This window comes from Arachis hypogaea, chromosome 8, assembly GCF_003086295.3.
Source record: "Arachis hypogaea cultivar Tifrunner chromosome 8, arahy.Tifrunner.gnm2.J5K5, whole genome shotgun sequence".
NCBI lineage: Eukaryota > Viridiplantae > Streptophyta > Magnoliopsida > Fabales > Fabaceae > Arachis > Arachis hypogaea.
The window spans coordinates 43,786,743-43,803,861 of NC_092043.1; the positions used below are offsets into that span (position 1 = coordinate 43,786,743).

The window sequence follows — 17,119 nt, forward strand, 5'->3', positions numbered from 1 at the left end:
TCTTGAACGCCACATTATTTTGTTTGGCAATTTTTTAAAATCTCTAACCTAGAAGTGCTTTCACCTCTGAACGTACGTTCACGTGAAGCTAAAAATTCAAGCTTCTGCGTTCACGTTGGGAAGATTAATGACCGTTGGAGGAGTTAGATGAAAAATTTATTTCATATCTACCAATTGTACCCTTCATCTCTTCTATAAAAAGGATGCCCATTACATATAATTTCACACAGTAATTCTCTCTATATTCTTCGTTACAGATTTTTTTTTTATCAAACTCTTTTAGATTTGTTTTCATCACTGCCAAGGTAAAGATTTTAATTTTCTTTTTAATATTTTTTAGTTCTTTCTTTCATATTTTAATTTTTATATTTTTATTGTATTTTTTATTTATATGATAAATATTTTTCATATTATTTTTTTAGTGTTCTGATGTTATTTTTTTAATTTTCTATTGTTATATTTTTATTGTATTTTTTTATTTATATGACAACTATTGTTGATATAAATTTTATTTTTATTATTTTTTATTATTTTTTGTTTATATAAATTATTTTTCTATCCTTTATTGTACTATATTTTTGTTATGTATAAATTTTTTATTTTTTTATTTGATTATATTCATATAAATTTTATTTACTTTTTATTATAATTTTTTTGTTCATATGATATATATTGTTGGTTGTAATTATTATATATTATGTTTGTATGATTTTTTTGTTTTTGTTTTTTATTTTTATTGTACTTTATTTGTTTTTATTATATAGTAACTATAAGTAACAAAAGAATCATAAATAATAAAAATTTATAATCTAAAATATACTAAATTAAAGAGTACTCACGAAACTAAAATAAATTATAAAATCTTTTTTTTTGTTCGACATTATAAAATCTTTTCTTTTTGTTTGACATTATAATTTATTTCTTAGCTTGGTATTGATAAGAATTTATTTATATTTTTATGTAGGACTTATTTTTTGTTAATTAATTTGGAATGAACATGGAGTATTTGCTTAAAGAATATGAAAAAGAACAACATGAAAAATCAAAATTACTTTCCATTATAGAAGAAGAAATAGATGAAATTGAAAATATTTCTGCATTAATTGGTTAATATGCAGTCAATTATTTGTGCAAAAAACCATACAGAACTAGTGAACAAACAGGTTATTTATGGGGGCAAGAAATTTTAGGTGTGCAACAATGGTTATTCATAATTTTATTAGAAGACATTCTAAAACAGATACCGAGTTTAATCAATATGAACATGCAAACATTCTTGATGGAGAAGATAATAGTTATGTTGGTGAAAGCTCATATCAAACTCTAACCATTAGCTCTTCTGCAGAAATGAATCGTGTTCGAGACTCGATTAGGGATCAAATTATTAATCACATGCAGTAGAAATAATAGTATTCTTATGTACTAATTTTGTATAAGATATTTTTTTATGTATTTCATTAGTGTTTTATCTTTTAACTTAATATTTATTAGTGTTTTTATGTATTAAAATATATTTTGTCAATTTTTATATGTTATTTTAATTTAGTAAATAAATATTAACTTTATTATAAAATGAATTAATAATAAGATCTATTCAAATATTTAAAGTAAAATAATAGAATAATATAAAAAATAATATTTTAATTGATGTCTATTTTAGTCATTTTTCACCTAAAAGTAATTTTGAATAGTATAATCCAAACAACATTCATTTTACTATAATCAATTTTAATATAAAGATTGCCAAACATAAATTACTTTAACACAAACTTACTTTTCATCAAAAACAAGTTTGCAAAATCACTCTATTGCAAACTCCCGTTTACAAACTGAAATCCAAACACACACTAAGTAGTTGATTCATTAACTTTCGTTTTATAATCAACTCAACAACTACACCTTGAATAGAGTCATTATATTTGGTAACTATTGGAAAAAAATCATAGCTTTGAACAATATATATAACAATTAAGAAATATACCACTCATGCTAAAGGAGAGTTATGTGAGCTTAACCCAATAGTAGATAATGTATGAGCCTAACATATTGACCCATGAATACAGCCAGCATTTCTCTTTTACAAGTATCAAAATTGTTAACATGCATTAACTGGTTTATTACAAGGAAGAAGGTTGATTTGAATCTTTTGCTTTGTAAAATGCTATAATTTAATCTATATTCCAATTGAAAGGCCAAAACTCCAAGAAATGAACCAAAGAGAATTGAACACAGCACACATAATGCTTGCTTCAAAATGGCCATAGGTCACCCCAAATAGATCTTTTGGCCTGATGATGTAATGTAGGATTCTTGCTCTTTGTAACAACAATGCGATCATAAGAACCCTCTGAGGCATTCCTGTTGGTGGATCTACACACATTCATTGTCACTTGTCTACCCCTCCTCACAGGCATAAATATAATTCTGCCCCAACCGCCTCCAAGATCAGCACTATCTGTTTCTTCCTCTGCTTCCTTGTACTCTTCGTCTTCATCACCATCATCCTTGTCAGTTTCCGCAGCATCAGAATCACAAGTTATCGCATTCACTACTTCATGAGGGGTATCATCAGCTTCTTGCATTTTCAACCAATCCTCTAAAACAATGAGGGGAAGAAATTTCAGAGTTCAGACCATATATTTTGTTCAAAAAGTATTTCAACAGGAAACAAATACGCACAAGCGTAAACAAGTACCATAATCAATCTCAAGGTCCTCTGGATTTCTTTTATCATGCTGCTCCTTGAGAGTCTCGAGTTTTATATCATCGAGGGGCCAAGGTTCCCTAGTCCAATGCAAGAGTGAAAAGTTTTCAGAAGTTCATATCATGAAAGCATATATGCCACAAAACATGACCATAGGCTTGTTTTAAAGTCATGAAAAGAGCTCTCACCATTTCTACTTAGAATTTAGTTATAAAGCTGTCAACAGATTTACACCTTTAAGAATTTAATCAAGTTAACATTGCATATAATTGTAAGCATAGTTCAATTCATTAAGTGATGACATGTCCATATTAGGTTAGATATTATGAAAAATAGTCAACATTGACAATTATTAAAATTACTCTCTTACTGTAGCTAATTCTTAGGTTCAAACATGGAAGACAAACACTTGCCTTGGTCTTTGTCCTCGTCTGAAAGCAACAAAGGAAAATTTTTCATCTTCAAAGCCGCGTAAAGGCTCACCCTTTGAACGCTGCAAAGTGATACAATATAGATTATAGACAAGAAAGAAATGTTAATCACTTTGATATCAACAGAAGAGGAAAACAGAAATTGAGGACCACATGAATCTCCCCAATGCATTAAGCAAACTATGGATTTAGTAGAAACCTTGTAAGCACGCTGTGAGGACGTCCTTTCCATCCGCTGAACAAAATGACAATATTTTCCAGATTTTACCAGAGGACAAGTCCCATCATGAGGACACTGCACAAAGGGAATTTACTAAATGAAAAAGATAGAATGGACACACAAAATTAGACTGCATAATAGGAAAAATGCAGAGTGAAAATGGGCTGGTTTGGTTTCAATTCCATTTGTTGTTGATTTTGTAAAGGAAATATAGAAAATAAGAAACAATAGGAAACACAATTTTATTGTATTATCTATTTTTAACTTTTTTACGAAATCTTGAAAGAATAAATTATAAAAAAAAATCAATAAAGCCCTAAAATACTTACAGGAGCAACCACAAAAGCCCCAGCTTTCTGAGTCATCAAATCTTTACAAGCTTCATTTTTAAGACTCGATTTACGGTGTCTCTACAAATTCAGCAAAAGGCCATTCAGAGATTGTTTATCATTGTTCAAGATTTTCCTAACAGAACAATATAAATACAGTAAATATACTCTTTCTTCCATCCATAATATGTGAGATCTCATTTGAGCAATAATATTGGATCCATGAGGTGTTCCAGGTTCAATCAAAACCTGCAAAATAAATAGAAATAAATGATAGAAATAGATCAAACAGAAAGATAAATTTATCAAGTTCGAAATCACATAAAATTGTTACTTTATAAAGTAATATTCAAAGGAAAAGAATAAACGAAAATATAACTTTATGAAATTTACAACTGCTTTCGTTAACTTCTTCCAATAGAAATTATTTTCTATGATTTATAAACATTTTTCTTTGCTCCTAAAGCTCCTTTTCTTTCCCAGTTACTTTGCTCCTAAAGCTCCTATGGTAACATCTAAATAAGTTCCAGAAATCCTATCTCGCATAGTACAAGAAACTATATGCTTAGAATCATACCAGAACATCCCGTGTTAGATCCCAAAGCTGGCGAACTATGGTAATTCGATCTTGTAGTGATGGGATCTCTCCAAGCACATAAGACTTCAATCATGAAACAGATTGAAAGAAATAAGCATTCATTTAAGAAACGAGAAAGATAATTTACAGTTTTCACAGCTAATGCTTATGAGAAATGCCAAACAAAATTATGCGCCTTGCAGCATGACAGAGAAGCCACATAGAGTTCTACAACAAAACAATGAAAACCCAACAAACAGAAATAACCAGCTTAAATACTTAATTTGCTTCAGCCAAAATTTAAAAATTGGAGCAATTAAACTAGATGTGCAACTTATTAAAACTCTATATCAACTATCAAACAATGAAAAAAATTGTGATTATATATATATATATATATATATATATTTCAATGTAATAGGACAGATGAGTAGTGAAAAAGAAATATATCTGCAAATCTATCAGACCTGAAAAATAGATTTTGATATATGAAAAGCAATATGCAGAAATAAAATTTTATATATAGTTAAGCATTGGTTTTCTCTAATTTTAAATATATTGTACCAGTGAATTTTAAATATATTGTACCAGCAGTAAAAGAACAACCATGCTAAGTGTACATAAAAAATCATCCACCCGTATAAAATATGTTAAAATACAAAATACACCTAGAAAATGAGTAAAACAATGTATGTATTTATATACAAATACATAGTGGCTGATTTTTGTGTGCACATAGCATTTTTTGAATATTCATGAAGTATAGATTGTTTATCTAATTTTTAAATTAATTACTCGTTTTGTTGAAGATGATGCTGCTAGAGATTTATTTTATATAGCACTCATCCAATTCTTTTGTATATGAACATTGTTATTATTACTTTAGCATACATGCCAAAACAATAATCAATATTTGATATTATTACTTAAGAACAAAAATTTCATACTGATTTCAGAATCAGATATAGTTTGCATAAACTAAAGAACAAATAACTTGATACTAATATAGGTAAATAATCCAAAGGAATAAACTTACAGCAATCACAAGGTCATGCCCTCTCTCTGATTTCCCAATACTTTTGGAAAGTGCTTGAATGCTATCATAACTATGAATAAGTGGCAAATTCTTGAGACCTATAGCAGAACAAAAACCACACTTTATCAACTATCAAATAATTTTCTCTGGAATTTCCTAAGAAATATCAGACATGAAAGAATTCAATATATTCAATCCCACAAGAAAATCCACTTCATAATTCATGTAAACTCCACAACATTTTATAAGGGAAAAAGTCTTAGGATACAGTTGATTATTCAGATCGTTGTAAGCATCGTCACTTGAAAGAGAAGTATTTTAATGTAGAAATGAATAACCACACTGAGTGAAATCAATCAGATATATCTCGCACTTTAAAATCTCCTTGTGCCTTCAAGGCCTTTAGCTGACACTATTTTCTCTTATAACAGGTAAACCAACGGCTCGCTGTTTTTCTCCTGGCAACATACTTTCACCTCAACATGAGAAAACACTCATTCTTAGCAAGACTATTACTACTCTATCCAATTGCTTAAATTGGAATGATATGATAGGTAATAATTAAGTATAGCCTCTGACAGTTCTTTCTATCATATGCAGCCAATCAATAATCTTAGAGTGTTAAGTTTGTGGCGACCATCTTCAAATCCAAGTTTGCTTCTCTTCAAACTGTTAGGTCACCAAACACCTCTAACAAAAAAACTGATTTATGTGATTTAATCACCTTTGGCTTTTGTCAATAATGCAAGAGAAGGAATCAAATCAACAATCCCAACTGTATAACATACAAACATCCAAAAGATTTAAGTAAATAGGGCTATATCCATGAACCAAAAATTGATTCCAGATATCAGTCTCATGCAGACAATCATGAGTATGTTATTTATCTCTGATCCACCTGAGACAGAGAAGGTTACATATTCAAATTTTGGAAAGTTCTGTAGGTACTCTGTTAATCTGAGGTAGTTCAAATTTTATGCCAGTGCTGCTTGATCTATTTTGTTTTAGCTTCCAAAACATGACATTGATGATACATCCCATAGATCCTTTGGGATACATGACCGAGATCACCAAAAATTCCAACCCAAATCCTGTTGATTACTGATAGTGTATCATAGGTATATAAAAAGACTGGAAAAAATTTAAAGTCTTTATAAAATGTTTGCAAATCCTTCACTATTTTCAGTAACTTTGCTCAACAACTGGAATAAAGCATGTACTTTTCTTTTAATGATTCCAAACTTTATAGGAAGCATATATAATCTTTCTATTTTTAAACTTATGCTTTTCTAGGCAAGCCTAGCACAATGCAACACCCTTGTCCATAAAACATATGATGGCATCCCCCATTCTGATGGTTATATTTGCAGTAGAATGTGACAGTTATTATTGATTAATAAACCCTATGCATAGCTAATATTATTCTGATCTGCTCAAGAATGACATCAACACAATCATTATATGCATTTTAGCGCACCATCTTCTCTTGCCGCAAATTTACACACAATGTTGGTTTGTTTCCCCTCTAGCCTTTTCCTAAAACTTATATTTCTGTATCATCCCTTACAATAATTAAAAACCTCAAGAAACCTATCATATTTTGATAAAACGGATCATAAATTACCTTGTATAAGACTTCGACCTGCACGCTGCATTGACTGCGATGGTTCTATTAGATTAACTTTTTGCATAGATTTTGGCCAGACTTCTTGCAGTGCCCTGCATCAGATTCAAAAGTGAATAATAAATTAGTCCAAAATAACTAAAACTTATGATATCAAAGTTAACCATTCACCAAAGTAAAGTTCAAGAATCTTTTACCAGAAAGCTGAACCTGTCCCAGCACCAAAATCTAATACCTTGGCTGGGGAGAAACCAGGAAGCCTTTTACGAACCTAAAAAAACATTAAGCAATTTGAGATTAATTTCAAATTCAGCAACATTTTATTCAAAAGTTAGTTATATTAGGTTATTATAGTGAACATAAATAAAAGAAGTAAAACATTTGAACCTTAAGGATGCTCGAATCCCACATAAGTGTAAGAGAGAGATTAACAGTTTCCAATTCCAGATACTAGAGATTAACAGATTCCAATCCCACAAAAGTACTCACAGAACATATCTAAGAGCCTGTGCCATGATGCATGTTTTTTGCCGATAATATCGTCCTTATAGGAGAGTCATGGGAAGACCTAAATAAGAAGTTGGATTTGAGGAGAAGCTCTAAAAGTGTATGGTCTGTGCATAAGCCGTAGCAAGATGGAATATATGGAATGTAAGTTCGGCCGCCGAAGGAAAAACCCTAATACGGAGGTGAATATTGGAGAAAACATCCTACGAAAAGTTAAAAGTTTTAAGTATCTTGGATGCATCCTATAAGATAATGAAGAGATTGAACAGGATGTAAATCATAGGATCCAAGCAGGTTGATCAAAATGGCTGAGTGCGTCTGGTTTTTTATGTGACAAAAAAGTCTTTAAAACTTAAAAGGTAAATTCTATCGCACTGTTATCAGACCGACTATGTTTTATGGTACAGAGGGTTGGGCGGCCGAGGGGAAGCACGAACATAAGTTAAGTGTGGCAGAGATGAAGATGTTGAGATGGATGAGTGACCATACGCAATTGGATAGAATAAGGAACGAAGATATAAGAGAGAGAGTTGGAGTAGTACCTATTGTGAAAAAGATGGTAAAATCGCGTCTTAGGCGGTTTGGACATATGAGAAGAAGACTGACAGAGCACCCAGTCAAAAGGGTGGATGAAATGGAAGATGGACAAGGGTGAAAGGTAGAGGAAGACCTAAGAAGACCATCCATGAGATGGTCAAACGAGATTTACATGTAAACGGTACATAATAGAGCTCAATGGCGTCATTTAATCCATGTAACCGACCCCACCTAGTGGGACAAGGCTTTGTTGTTGTTGTATTCAATATAATCCAGCTTCTGAGTTTGATTAAATTTAGTCCAAAAATATACAACTATAAATCTTGTTTTATGCAAATCAGTTCATATCCATTTCATTCTTTTTTATTTCAGTTAATTCTTGGTTGCATAATTGCTTCTCTTAAGAGCACCCATGTATCAGTATTACTCAGTAACCCTTATAAAGCCCAGCCGGAAAATAAATACCTTTCAGTACAATCCTAGAGTTTCTTGTTTCATCTTTTCAAGCAGACATACAATTTCGTCCCATTTTCCTCATTATATCATATTTCAACCTTTATCTCTATTATGATAGTATAGGAAAGGACTAACATAAAACATATGACTAAAATTCTCGTTTTTGGATAAACTTATCCACTTACCTCCTTAAGTACTCTGTAACAAGCTGAATAAACAGCAGGCATGCGAGAAGCAACATATGCAACTGTCTCATCATCCCTGTATGACAGACCGATGTCGCCATAAGAACTCTTGATCTTCCAACGCTTTGAGTGTTCGAAAGACTTTAAAGGGTCTTCAACTATCTCCTTTGATGTAGTGGTGGTCAGCTGCAGGTTAACATTCTTGATAGTATTGAAAGATTGAGATAATCTCAACACTTTCCTCTTCATATGTGGATCCTCCTGCTCTATAATCATAAGCCCGCCATGAACAATTGCAATAACACACATGAATTCATAAAATATTGTGTTACATATAATAAAGTGGAAGAAGGTATGCATAGAGAAAAGAAAGGACCTCGAAGGTATTTCTTAATGGCACGGCGAAGACGAAGAGGGACAACAAGGCAACGTTCAGATTGTTTGGCCGCATAGCGGAGGGTTTCAGGAGTGACAATTTTCTGGGCAGTTTCAGACATTGTCTGGGTAGCCATGTTGGCCCAGGATTTAACACACTACTCCTTGTGGTCCAAACAACCACGCTTCTATATCACCAAGTTAGAATTCAATCAATTAGCAATTCATTAATGGACATTTAAAAAAAAAATATGAGGTTGATTCTAATGCACAGACAATATATAATGTGATATCTTATGCATAGACAACGTAAAAAGTTCATGCAATCAAAATAATTGACTCACAAAGATGAGCATTCATGTAGTGGGTATGAAAACTAATACTGATGTAACAATATATAATGTGATATCTATATTCAAGTTTTAACACTTCACATAAAATTAAATCCTATTAGTAAACCGATAATCAATCACAACAAATGGAAATTAAAAGATAATACTACTTTTCATTTTGTTTATGCAATTCTTCCGTATTTCATTTCTTCGCCGGAGAAGTATACTAAGAAATTGCCATCCATTCAAAACTCATCGGCACATGGAAATGAATTCAATTCATATGTGAGCCTTTTTCCTTGATTTGCAAAAACTCATCGGCACCAATCTAAGTTAAGCTTTCATTTCCAAACTGAGTAACATGAAATTCACCTAACATCATTCTGATAAAGTAACAAAATTTGAGCAGCAAACTCAAACTTAAGCAGCAGCAACACATTTGACATCAATAAAAACTAAAAAGCTATAATGGAATTAAATAATAAAATTTACCAGGAAGTAAGGGTACTAGACACATAAGTTAGAAAGCTAACTATCAAATTTTAAAATAATAAAAATAAAAAGAAACAAAAAAAAAAGAGAAGAATTGCAGCGGAGAATAGAAAAAGCATTGCACCTGGCAGCGAAGAATAGCAGAGCGGTGGCAAGAGAAGAAGCAGCGGCAGAGAGATGCAGATGACGAACGCTAACAGAGAAGAGATAGAGGTGAAGTGTGGCGGGTTTTGGGTTTACGCAATAACCAGCAGTAACCTCTCACTTCCACCAGTAAACTCAACGAGCAGAGCACAGTCACGGAGGAGGCACCAGCAGAGGAGCCTACGGTGACGGCGAGGCGCGGGGACTGACCTCCGTTGGCTGCCGTTATGTTCGGCGGTGTCCGGTGAGTGAGGTAGGGAGGTGAGAGCCGAGCGGGGAGATGGAGACTGGAGAGTGAGTTGGGGTCTTGGGGATGGGGAGGGGGCGCCGTTTCTGGCTGGGGACCTGGGCTGGGCCGGGCTCTGGTTTTGGGTTCGGGTAATATCGGATTTCGGGGTTTTGTTTTATCCTCTTCCAGAAATTCAAAACGGCGCCATTTTAGCGGTTTTCAAAAAAAAAAACATTGACTCGGTCCGGTTTCCAAAACTGGTCTGTTCACTGGTTTTGATCAAATCCATAACACTGAAAGTGGTTTTACATTCGTTTTCTGATGCACCTTCGATCTGATTGGTGACTCGGCCCGATTTTGACTGGGTAACCGATTTTTTAATCCAAGCAGGTCGAGCCAATTTTTATAAGTATGGGTTTAATTATTAGGTAATATTCCCATGATGACATCTTCATAGTATTGTGGATTAGTTGATTTAGTTTGACTAAATATATTTGATTAATAGGAGTATTAGGAGCCAATAATTTTTGTATTTTGTAATTATTAATTGATTATTAATAGTATTTTTAATTATGTGAGATTACATCTAATAATAAGTAATCACTCACTTTTCTTTTAATGGTTAAGTGCTGGTCACCTTTAAACTTTTTTTTTGATTAATCATCTAAGGGTTTACAATGTCATCTTAATATAAAAATGTCATGTGAGTATTCCCTTAATTGTTATATGGTAATAGATTTGCAGAAAAATACAAAAATGAAATAGGTAGAGAAAGCTAGAGAAAGTAAAGGACCAAAACAGAGAATTATTGAATTGTAATCTGAATGAAGTGTTGTTACATTATAGTAGCAAACAAGGGATATATATAGCAATGAATCAGTAATGTCTTGCTGTCCAAGAACCCAAGAAATTAAGACTGACATAGTATAACAGAATCTGATTTTTGCAACTATCATAACTGTCATATGAGTAACACTACTATATTAGCCCCCTCAAACTTAACGTTACTCTTGCGAGTAACTTTACACGAGTAACTTTAAGTTTGACACGGAACCAAGAGAAGGGATCAAAGGAGAGCGCTTTGGTAAACATATTAGCAACTTGTTCTTCAGACCATATGTGAATAACATGAAGCTGATTTTGAGTGACATGTTTTCGAACAAAATGAAGGTCAAACTCAAAATGCTTAGTGCTACTGTGGAGTATAGGATTGGCAACAAAGAGAACCGCGCTAACATTGTCACCGTAAAGAGTTGGAACACCATGAATTCGGACTTGTAGCTCACTAAGGAGGTTCTGGATCCACACAAGTTTAGTAGCAGCAGCGGCCAAGGCACGGTATTCTGCTTCTGTACTCGAACGACTAACAAAAGATTGCTTGTGGCTGGACCATGAGACAATGTTGCCTCCAAAATAAACGCCATAACTAGATGTGCTCCTTCGATCATCAAGATCATAACCCATTCAGAATCTACAAAAGCAAACAATATAATCGAAGATCAGTGCTGGATTGAAAAACAAGCCCCTGATCGATGGTACCGGAGATATCTCTGAGTATTCATTCAACACAATTCCAATAAGTGATCAGAGGTTGGTGAAGATATTGGCTGACTTTATTAACACTATAGGAGGTCTTGTAAGAGTTGCATATTGCAAGGAGCCCACTATAGACTTGTACAAAGTAGAACTATCAAATAAGTCAGTGCCATGCTTGGACAGTTTTAAATTTGTAACCATTGGAGCAGGGACACCTTTGGATTCATGCATGCCAGTGCGTTGTAACAAATCACTGATGTACTTTGTTTGAGAGAGATGGTATGCACCGGATGGAAGCTTTAAGGTTGCCTTTGTTTTTGGAAACAGGGCAGTATATGACACTAAGACAAAAACAATAGAAAGGAGACACTAAAAATTAATTTTTGTATATTGTGTTTGAATACGATAGACAAGATACTAATATAATGTCTTATGTTATGTTTGGATAGATATAGACAAAATTAAGATATTATGCAAAATGACTAAAATAGACATGTGATTCTAAATTTTCTATCAGTTGAAAATTTTGGGATGAATGATATGACATGGTATTAGAACACTAAATCTGAAAGATTAAGAGTTTGATTCTTGGTGAACCCGTATGAAAATGTTCATTTTATAACTAAAAAATAAGACGAATAAATTAATTATCCAGTCAAGTAGAAAAACTAAGGCAGACAACATTATTTGTACCACATTATGTTCTTTCGGTATCAGTTAATTAATCATTTTAAAAATTTGACATATGAGAAAGAAAAAAGATTGAAATATTTTTTTAATCAATAATCAGTCAATATTTTTATTTCATACTTTTATTCATTTATTATTTTTTATTGATTAATAATTAAAAAAATTAGTTTCATAATAAAATTGTATTAAATTACTTAATATACTAGTTTTTTAATATACTTAATTTTTAAGGTAAAAAATTAATTAATACCGGATAGATGAGCAAGCAAACTATATAAACATATAGTTCTTATGCTACCAATAATATAGCCAACTTGTACATATTAATTAAGAGTGCAATACTTTAAACATATAGTTCTTGTGTTACCAATAATATAGCCAACTTGTACATATATAATTAAGAGTACAATATTTCAACATATAGTTCTTGTGTTACCAATAATATAGCCAACTTGTACATATATATAATTAAGAGTGCAATACTTCAAATGAGAGGCCAGATCCATTCAACTTTTCTTGTAGAATCTTGGACAATTTCTCAACCATTGATGGGGAAAAATAGTTAATCCAATCCCCAATTTGAGCCTTCCTAAACAAGTACTTATTCTCAAAGTTACTTGCAAATGTTCCAGACTTATTCACTTCCAATTCCCTCATATTTTCAAAGCTACACAGCTTGATTATACTCTCAATCAAACCATTATTCTCCTCCTCAATTGTGAAAGGGCACCCCAAAAACTCCCCCAATTTTTTGGCATGAAAAATTGTATCTTTTTTGAGATCTTCATACTTCAAGAAGAGTATCTTTTCTGGCCTAGCTGTGCTCTCATTCCAATAACCTAACATATGGTTCCAAGAAGGACCATACCCAATTTTTCCTTCACAATACATTTCAAAAGCTTCCTCTAACGTCAATGTAGGCAAATATTCCGGCTTGATTTTGTTGATGAAAATCCAAGTTGAGACAACTGTGTCCAAAGGGTTCCTGCAAATGTAGATTATCTTGCAATTGGAGTCCTTAATTGACTTGGCCAATGAATGGTATGGAATATGAGTAACTATGTTTCCAAAATGCAAATAAGACTATTAAATATAACAAAATACATGCTTAACAAAAATGGGTGTTTTAAATTATACTCTAAGATCACTATTGTGATCGCATTATCAGAACTGTTATATCTACCACTTTTATGCACATCCATTATATGTCTTTTATTTATAATGTTAAAAATTAGTTTATAAAAAACAAAAATATCTTTTATACTATAAAAAAGTGTAAAGAAAAATAGTAGCATTAGTATCTTATCACTTTTATATTATAGTGAAAATTTGGATACAAAATAACAATATAAAAAAAATACATATTAGACCTATAATACTCTTTTATTTAAATACCTTTATATCATGAAATCCACCACATGTGTCATGATAGATTTATCACTTCTACTCTTTGTTATATTTTCTATATATTTTTACTTTGAGCCAGACTAATTTTCTTAGATACTGAGGTAGCGTTTGCTCAAAAGAATTGAAATTTAGTATTGTGTGTGATAATCAAAGATTAAAATTAAAATTTTAGTCTTTGTTTTCAAAATTTTAATCTCTTCAATATCTTTAGAAAATTGAGACATAAGGAACTGAAATTTTATAGATGAAGACGAAAACTTTAATAATATTTTTTCTTAAAAATATCTTAATTTCAAATTTCAAATTTTAAATCTATTTCCCAATTTCTATATTTATTTTAAATTAAATATAATACTAAGTCATAATTCAGTCCAATACATTTTACATCAAATATAATACAGATATTTAATTCAGTCTCAATTTTAATTTCAATCTTTCAGTCGTCTCTGTTTTTTAGTCTCAGTCTCTATCTCAAAAACAGTCTTAAGCAGCGTGTGAAAGAGAGACTAAAATTAAAAGATAGAGATCGAAAAACAAAAATTAATAGACAGACACTGAAACAAACAAAATTACTTGAATATTCATTTTCTCATTCTCTCTTTTTCTTTCTCCCTTTTCTTCTTCAAACAGTGCAGGGACAGGAAACGATAATAAGAGAGAGTAGAGCTTTAAAGACGGAAACTAAGGTTGGATGAGTGGTATTTTTGTTAGAAATTATTTAAATTTTAATCCTCATTTTCAAAAATTTCAATCTCCTATAATTCTAAAAAAACTGAAATTTTAGAGGAGAAAACTGAGATTTTAGTTTTAGTCTCTAACTACCAAACACAATGCTCGAAATCCCAATACCTTTACCAAACACTACCTAATATTATTAGTCCATTCACTATTACAATTATATTAAATTATAATTGAGTATGATATACTGACACACATAATGTGAACATAAAATAATCACATTGAAACTGGATTGCAATGCCCACATACTCAAATTCAAATAATGGTAAATATAGAAAGACAAGAATCATATACCAACAGCTATAATACCCGTTGCAAAGGCCACAATCACAACATTAACACATTGCAACCACAACCTACAGATAAACAGTGGTCACACTTCACACAAGCCTAAGTTTAGGGTAGCATTATTTGACATAATAACTAAGCATATAATATATATAGCAACCATGAACAAAAATAAATTAAGTACCAAATAGTCTTGGCTCAACCATGTTGGATAAGTCAGGAACGTGGTCAAATCTACCACCATAAACTGTGTACTCAAGGAATGGCACAAGGGCATGAGAATTGGAAGTGAGCAAAGGATGATTCTTCTCCGAGGGGGCGAATCGGCCGCGGTTGGCGATGGCGAAGGCTAGGGCTTTCAACCACGTTGTCCCTGATTTCGGAATGGTAGCAATAATGATATCAGTGTCCTTTGCTTGAAAATGGTTCTGGAATTTGGTTATGGATTGGATTTCTGCTGATTGGCACCAAAAATCTTGGAAAAAATAGAGATAACGTGTTCTCCATCCTCTCTCTCTTGGCAGGGAGATAATCATGTTCTTGCACTCTTGGCTTAGCAAATGCTCACCCTCAATGGCTTCCTCATCCTCCATAGACATAGTTAGTGTTGATGCTGAGTGAAAATTGGAAAGAATATAATGGTAGATAACTAGATATGGTTTAGCCTTGTAGTTATTGACATGATATATGCATGTGAATTTAGAACACTACTGCAATTATTTATAGGAGCATTTAAGCCGTGGTCCAAAGTGGAAGAAGGAAGTTTTATTACGGTGGAAACTCAGGTCGACTTCACCTGAAATTGATATTTGAAAGCTGTTGTATGATAGACATAAGAGTTAACAATTTATGAATAAAATGAACATCACCTATACTATCCAGAATAACCATTTTAGATTCACCAAAGTTCGAATTCTTGACCTTCCGGATCTAAAACTCTAATACTATGTCCTGAAACCACTCATCCCAAAAATGTAACTTGATAAAACAATGTAACACTAATAATCATATCTCTAATACTTTCTAAACCTTCATTGTACACATTGTACGCTTAGGTCATTGGCTCCCTATATTTATATGGACTAATACTTTTAGTTAACAATTTTTTTTGTTGTTTATTTTTTTTAAGTCACCAAAAAAAATCTAACAGTCTAACATTATATTTTTAGTTAATATTTTAAACATTATTTATTAACTATTAATTAAAAATAATAAATTATATTAATTCTCTAACATTATTGAATCAACTTAGAATAAAAAAACCTTTTGAAAGTGTCTCATGTACGGAATATATTAAGAATAGTAGAAAAGAATATTAGTTTATATTTAATCTATACTTTCCCTTAGTTATATTATGTATTGTTATACGTTAAAAGTTATTAGATTATCTATTATTTTCAATAAAAATATTATAAACATGAAAACCTATAACCACGTACGTATCATATATATATATATATATATATATATATATATATATATATATATATATATATATATATATATATATATATATATATATATATATATATATATATATATATATATATATATATGTTCTCTTTTTAACATAGTAATCAATCATCATAAAATAATTAAATTATTCGTGTACCATAATTATTAAACATTTTCACAACAAAAATAATTAAAATTTTCTATGAATAAAAAATGTAACCACAATATAATTGTGTTCTTGTATTTTATTATAAATGTAAACCTACTTTAATTATACTATATATAAAAAATTGATTATAAATATAAAAACAATTTGAGTATATAAAGGTTGATTTTTTTTTAGAAATAATAGGTAATCAATATTTTTTTTCTTTGTATGAATACTAACCAACTTTTCATTTTTCATCGTTAAAAATATCGGTCCCTATTTTAAACATGCAACATGAATTGTACTTTGAAGCCATTCAATGTAAGTCATTGATTAAAGGTTAGAAAAATTGTGGTCCTAAAATTTTTTAATATTTTATTTTAGTCCTCGTAGTTTCTTATTTTTATTTTGGTCAAAAAATGAAAATTATAATATTTAATTTTAATCTTTATTGACAAAAGAAATGTTAAAGAATTAATTTTTTTTAACCAAGTCAAATTTACGTACTCGTGCTTCTTCAATGCCTTCGTATGTCTTCTTTCACCATTATCATCATCATCATTTCTTCTTGCATTAGTCATTTTCCTTCTTCTCTCGTTTGATTTTTTTTTTTTCTTTCTCCTTCAATATCATCATTATCTTTTTCTTAATTAGTTCAATGTCGCATAATTATTAGTTT

The 17,119-nt window shown here is 31.2% G+C and overlaps 2 protein-coding genes across 3 annotated transcripts; both read right to left on the bottom strand.

Annotated features, from left to right (window-relative positions):
• Positions 1-1,943: 1,943 nt before the first annotated feature.
• LOC112707639 (uncharacterized) lies at positions 1,944-10,361 on the bottom strand. 2 transcript variants are annotated; one of them, XM_025759466.3, is made up of 13 exons: positions 9,930-10,361; positions 8,983-9,169; positions 8,607-8,872; positions 7,119-7,192; positions 6,922-7,016; positions 5,298-5,395; positions 4,262-4,345; positions 3,853-3,933; positions 3,685-3,765; positions 3,335-3,430; positions 3,118-3,197; positions 2,696-2,784; positions 1,944-2,596 (listed from the first exon to the last, which is right to left on the bottom strand). In XM_025759466.3, exons 2-13 carry the CDS (start codon positions 9,116-9,118, stop codon positions 2,250-2,252), a joined length of 1,527 nt encoding a protein of 508 aa, XP_025615251.1. In that variant the 5' UTR covers positions 9,119-9,169; positions 9,930-10,361; the 3' UTR covers positions 1,944-2,249. The 2 variants fall into 2 exon arrangements, with proteins under 2 accessions (XP_025615251.1, XP_029144417.1); XM_029288584.2 differs by having other exon boundaries at positions 8,607-8,867; positions 9,930-10,325.
• A 2,385-nt stretch (positions 10,362-12,746) lies between these two features.
• LOC112707640 (cytosolic sulfotransferase 15) lies at positions 12,747-15,516 on the bottom strand. Its single transcript, XM_025759469.2, has 2 exons — positions 15,022-15,516; positions 12,747-13,462 (listed from the first exon to the last, which is right to left on the bottom strand). The coding sequence occupies exons 1-2, from the start codon at positions 15,434-15,436 to the stop codon at positions 12,873-12,875; spliced, it is 1,005 nt and encodes a 334-aa protein (XP_025615254.1). The 5' UTR covers positions 15,437-15,516; the 3' UTR covers positions 12,747-12,872.
• Between the last annotated feature and the right edge of the window lie 1,603 nt (positions 15,517-17,119).